Source organism: Colobus angolensis, unplaced genomic scaffold (genome assembly GCF_000951035.1).
Source record: "Colobus angolensis palliatus isolate OR3802 unplaced genomic scaffold, Cang.pa_1.0 Scaffold250, whole genome shotgun sequence".
Classification (NCBI taxonomy): Eukaryota; Metazoa; Chordata; class Mammalia; order Primates; family Cercopithecidae; genus Colobus; species Colobus angolensis.
Window position 1 is genome coordinate 1,449,447 of NW_012115711.1, and position 6,026 is coordinate 1,455,472.

The following is a 6,026-nucleotide window of genomic DNA, read 5'->3' on the forward strand; positions in this document are numbered from 1 at the left end:
CAGAGCAAGACTCCGTCTCAAAAAAAAAAAAAAAAAAAAAAAGTCATCAGAAAAGAAAACAGAAGACCCTAGTTTTCATTTCTGGAGGTTTATCTGGCATCTGATTTACTAAAAGTTATCAGTGACCAGAGCAAGTAGAAGCACATCATTCATCGTTAGTAGAATAAAATCAAGATATGAATGACTATTGAAACATGAGGCAAACTTAGAAAATGATGACTTTTGTTAAAAAGTTTCTATCCATCTCAAATCAGAAAAAAATAACTTACTAGTTAAGTTTCAAACAGTTATGCCATTTAAGGTCATCAGTACTGTGACTGCTTTTCTGGTAACATTACCACCCAACAACTCAAAAATAAATCAATCAGATAAAGAACCAACACTTGAGGAAAAGTCAGGGGATGGATTATTACCTCTGGCCCTTTCAAAGTGTGAGAAAACCTACACTAATAATAAGTTACCAAATTAATTTATTGGCTAACATCTTTCCCAATGAAGGTGTGTTAAAAGTTTTCAAATGTCTTGCTTCAAAAACCAAATGGTAAATTTTACTAAATATACTTACTGCTGGTTTGAGTAGATGTAGAATTTATCTGTGCTTGTTCAGATGACCCTGTCTGAATTAAAAATGAATAGATAAATTAAAATGTTCCTGATTCATATCTGAGAAGATCTGTTTGCTAAACAATTGTTCTCACCTGGCTACTGTTGGCATCCACAGTAATAGAATCAACTCCAATGGCTCTTTCTGTGGCAGAGTGGACATGAAGGATCTCCTGGGCTTGACCTACAATAGCTCTCAATTCTTCTACAAACTTTTCTTTCTCACTTTCTAGCACAAAGTTATCTTCAACCTGCCCAAAAGTAAAAGTAAGTCTATTCATGAGAGTGAATGTAGTTTATTCAAAGTTATAATATTATATAAATAGTGACTACCATGTAAAGAAAGAAAATAGGGCCAGGCCCGGTGGCTAATGCCTGTAATTGCAGCACTTTGGGAGACCGAAGCAGGCAGATCACGTGAGGTCGGGAGTTCAAGACCAGTCTGACCAACATGGAGAAACCCTGTCTCTACTAAAAATACAAAATTAGCCAGGCACGGTGGCTCATGCCTGTAATCCCAGCACTTTGGGAGGCTGAGGCAGGAGAATTGCTTGAACCCAGGAGGCGGAGGTTGCAGTGAGCCAATATCATGCCATTGCACTCCAGCCTGGGCAACAGAGGGAGACTCTGTCTCCGAAAAAAAAAAAAAAAAAAAACGCTCAGAAGACCACTAATTAGGTTAAACATTCCTGAAAAGAACGAAAGAAGAGACAGTTCAGAAAATACTATGTTAAACAAGAACAAAACTGATGAAATAATTGACTTTTAAAATGTTTAATTCTGCTTGGCTAGAAACGCATACACAAAGAAAGCTGGCAGAAACAAAAAGCATTATATGAACTCTTCCTGCCATTCTAGTCCTATCCCCATCAAAAAAAGGGGAAGATGCAAAAGTAACCTAGAAAATAATACAAAATAAATAAAATAAAGGGGGAAGAAATACTAACTTAAGCCTAAAAATTCAAAGAAAATATTAAAAACTAAATGAAACAATAACATGCAAGATGTTAGATCAGTGGCTAACACGTTAGAATTACAAGGGAAGGCCAATCCGGCTAACACTGTGAAACCCCATCTCTACTAAAAATACAAAAAATTAGCCGGGTGTCGTGGCGGGCACCTGTAGTCCCAGCTACTTGGGGGGCTGAAGCAGGAGAATGGTGTGAACCTGGGAGGCGGAGCTTGCAGTGAGCTGAGATCGCACCACTGCACTCCAGACTAGGGGAGAGAGCGAGACTCCATCTCAAAAAAAAAAAAAAAAAAAAAAAGAATTACAAGGGGAGGGATACCCCATTTACCTTTACATCATTCTTACACATTGTATACCTATATCGAAATATCTCATATACCTCATAAATATATAAACTTTCTATGTACCCAAAAAATTTTAAAAAACAAACAAACAAACAAAAAAAAGAATTACCTGGGGGTTTAGCTTTTTCAAAGCCTGTTATCAAAAATAAAAATAATAAAAGATAACTTTTTTTTGAGACAGGGACTTGCTCTGCTGCCCAGGCTGGAATGCAGTGACATGATCATAGCTCACTACAGCCTCAAACCCCTGGGCTCAAGCAATCGTCCTCACTCAGCCTCCCAAAGTGCTGGGATTACAAGTGTGGCCACCACATCTGGCATTTTTAAATTTTTTGTAAAGACAAGGTCTCACTCACTACATTGCCTAGGCTGGTCTTAAACTCCTGGGCTCAAGTGATCCTCCTGCCTAGGCCTCCCAAAGTGCTGGGATTACAGGCATGAGCCACTGTGCCCAGCAAAAAATAAACTAAAAAAATAAAAATAAAAAAGTAAAATTTCCTGGGGAGCTTTACAAACTATTGATGCTTGGGCCTCACCTGCAAATATTCTGATTTAATCAAGGGACCAGGCAATACAATTGTTTTTAAAAAGCTTGTCAAGTGATTTTCACATGCACTCAGAGATAAGAACCATTTATCTATATTATCTCTAAATGAAACCTCCGCATATTTTCCAGATAAATATAATGAAACTGGAGGAGATGCAGTGATTTACACTTGATGATAACCCAATTTAGCTCTGTACAAACTTTTAAAACTAATCGTACTCTTTAAAAAATGATGGCTCAAAATAAATGGAGACAGAATTATAGGGGAAAAAAGACAGAATGCTGAAGGGAAGATAATTTGGTCTTACTGTACTTACCATATAGTCTGCAATATCTTCTGGCGCATCACCATCAACATCAAACTTGAAGGTGACCATCTTGTTGTTGTGTGTCTCCAGCTGACACTCTACCATGTTATCTCCAGAGGTTGATACCTGAGTACAAACATTTCACTGGTTTAAGAGTCAGTCACTGTCTTTTCTTTGCAAATTGTGCAGGGAACATCTACACTAGTTCACATACAATATATGTGGAAAATGGCTTAAATAGTTCAGAATCTAAAAAGACTATGTTTTCCCTTGGTGGAATACCATCTAAACAGCCATTCTATGACTAATCTAACAGGTTCAAGTTACTCAGTAAAAAATAAGTTATAAATGTGATCCTGTGGTAAAGAAAACAATACAACTTTTATAAGAAAGCAAAAAAAAGTTATAATAGTCACTAGAGCTATCTGCAATGCAAAGATTTAAATTTAATAATTAATTTCCAAAATTCTCTTAATCTATAAATTGACTAAGCAAAAGAAGAGGCATTGCGAATGGAAATGTAAACTGGATCAATCTTTATGGACAGCAATCTAGCAACACATATCTAGAAATTTAAAAAATCTTCATATTCTGACCCATGAATCCGACTCCTATGGATCTAATAAGGAAATAATCAGGGATAGATACAAAGATTTATGTTCAAGGATTTTGTTGCAAAGATATACAGACAGCCAAAAAGAGTAAAAGACAGCAAGTTAGAAAAAGGACAGACTGGGAAAAAGATGGAAAGAAAGAACATAAACCAAGAACATAGGGAATGATTAAGTTATTTCTCTGTATAAGCAGCTATCTAATGTAACCATTTAAAATGTCATGTTATCGAAAAATTAATGATACAGAAAAGCATACATGATATACTAGGTTTTTAAAAATACAGGATATAAGGCCGGGCGCGGTGGCTCAAGCCTGTAATCCCAGCACTTTGGGAGGCCGAGATGGGCGGATCACGAGGTCAGGAGATCGAGACCATCCTGGCTAACATGGTGAAACCCCGTCTCTACTAAAAAAATACAAAAAAACTAGCCGGGCGAGGTGGCGGGCGCCTGTAGTCCCAGCTACTCGGGAGGCTGAGGCAGGAGAATGGCGTGAACCCGGGAGGCGGAACTTGCAGTGAGCTGAGATCCGGCCACTGCACTCCAGCCTGGGCGACAGAGCAAGACTCCGTCTCAAAAAAAAAAAAAAAAAAAACAGGATATAAAATTATATATAGGTTGAAGCAGTCAACTGAAATATACATCACGTTGGTTAGAGAGATATGGGCTTTAAAGTCTGATTTAGGTTCAGATCTGACATTATCACTTGCTAGTTGAGTGATCTTAGGCAAATTACTTTGCTCCTCTGATTTTTTGGTTTTTTTTCAGATGGAGTTTTGTTCTTGTTGTCCAGGCTGGAGTGCAATGGCGCAATCTCGGTTCACCGCAACCTCCTGTCTCAGCCTCCCGAGTAGCTGGGATTACAGGCATGCACCACCATGCCCAGCTAATTTTTGTATTTTTAATAGAGATGGGATTTTATCATATTGGTCAGGCTGGTCTCAAATTCCTGACCTCAGATGATCCACCGGCCTCGGCCTCCCAAAGTGCTGGGATTACAGGTGTGAGCCACTGTGCCCGGCCCACTCCTCTGATCTTTAGTATCTTCATTTGTAAAGATAAGTATACACTACGACCTATATCATACAGGGTTATTGAAGGATTAAATGATAAAATGCATGGATAACATTTAGGGTGCCTACCACAAAAGAACTCAATAGATTTTTACTGCTATTACTAGTACTATTACAACCTTAATAATGTAAAACACTACATGTACATACAGGAAAAAGAGAGAAAAACAAACTAAAACATTAATAGGAGCTATCTCTGAATGGTGGTTACAAGTAGATTTTATTTTCTTTCTTATATTTCCTAAGTTTAACAATGAACACATAATACTCATATTGGAAAGTCTTTAATGGAGAAAAGGTTAGTTTAGAGAAGGTTTCACAATATTCTACAACTCACTTCTGTAGCACTGCCCCTCTCTGACCCTCCAGACCTCTATATGTACTCTTAACCAAACCATATTTACAAACTGACCTGAAGGACGGTGAGCTGAAATTTAGTCCCCTTCTCTGGTCGGGGACAGGAAGCTCTTCTCTGTTTCATCCGATCCTGTTTGCCATTTCCACTTGGGTTATCAGGGCTACTGATGTTTTCCTTCATAGTTGCCATATCTTGATTCAAGCTAGTAATATTTTTAAAAAAGTAACTCATTCCAGTCTTGACAGTAAAATTCTAAGAAAAACTCCCAATTATAAAACCATAAATAATGAGTTTAAGAAAAATTAATAAATACTACAATCTTTTTAAAAGTTACGACTGCACCACTCTGTGAATATACTAAAAGCCATTAAATTACACACTTTAAATGGTGTGTGAATTATATTTCAATAAAGCCTTTTCAAAAAGCTGAAAAATTAAGATCACACTGTATTTATTTAGCAAACATCTCACAGTGATGAGAATGAAAGAAAAACACTGCCAGTGATAGATCTCTGTGAAACCTTTTATTATGGGGTGCTCTTGATCGGTTTTATCTTGTTTGTTTAGGGGTTACTTTATTTATATCTTCAAATAAAACTTCTAAAACCAAAACAAATTATCACTCAAAATATACCTGTTTATGTAATGAACTCAACAGGGTAGACCAGGTATGGGAGACAAGAATAGTGTTCTGCAGGAGGCAGAACAAGAAATGAAAATGAATGATGTAAAAAGAGCTCAACATTATTCATTCTAATTATTTACATTTTACAGGTCTACATCAATATTATTATGAAAGGGGAGGCTGCCTTTTAGTTTATCTGTGTCAAAGGCATTTTTCAGGTTTTTATTTAAACTCAAACATATTTCAATAAAAAAATTTCAATAAACACATTTGGAATTTAAATTACAAGCTCTAAGTTTCAGACATCTTTTTGAAACAGATATCTTTCAAATTAATTTAAGCAAGTTATTTCTCCTAAAAACAACTCATGAAGCATCTATATATAAATGTACAAGAAGAGATAAAAATAACTCCTAAATTTTTTATGTCCATATGACAAAGAATTTGCATAAATATAAGTAGTGGAAGAAGATACATTAATACTACCCTTAAGAGTTTTTTAGGCCGGGCGCGGTGGCTCAAGCCTGTAATCCCAGCACTTTGGGAGGCCGAGACGGGTGGATCACAAGGTCAGGAGATCGAGA

The 6,026-nt window shown here is 36.8% G+C and overlaps 1 protein-coding gene across 1 annotated transcript in view; it reads right to left on the reverse strand.

The window, feature by feature from the left end:
- Window positions 1-6,026, reverse strand: part of WNK3 (WNK lysine deficient protein kinase 3) — a 173,585-nt gene that overhangs the window by 52,134 nt on the left and 115,425 nt on the right. Inside the window, exons 12-15 of the mRNA XM_011946574.1 lie at window positions 4,872-5,019; window positions 2,782-2,898; window positions 699-854; window positions 566-617 (exon numbers count right to left, since the gene is read on the reverse strand). Coding sequence (XP_011801964.1) covers window positions 566-617; window positions 699-854; window positions 2,782-2,898; window positions 4,872-5,019 — 473 coding nt within the window. The remainder of the gene's footprint in view (window positions 1-565; window positions 618-698; window positions 855-2,781; window positions 2,899-4,871; window positions 5,020-6,026) is intronic.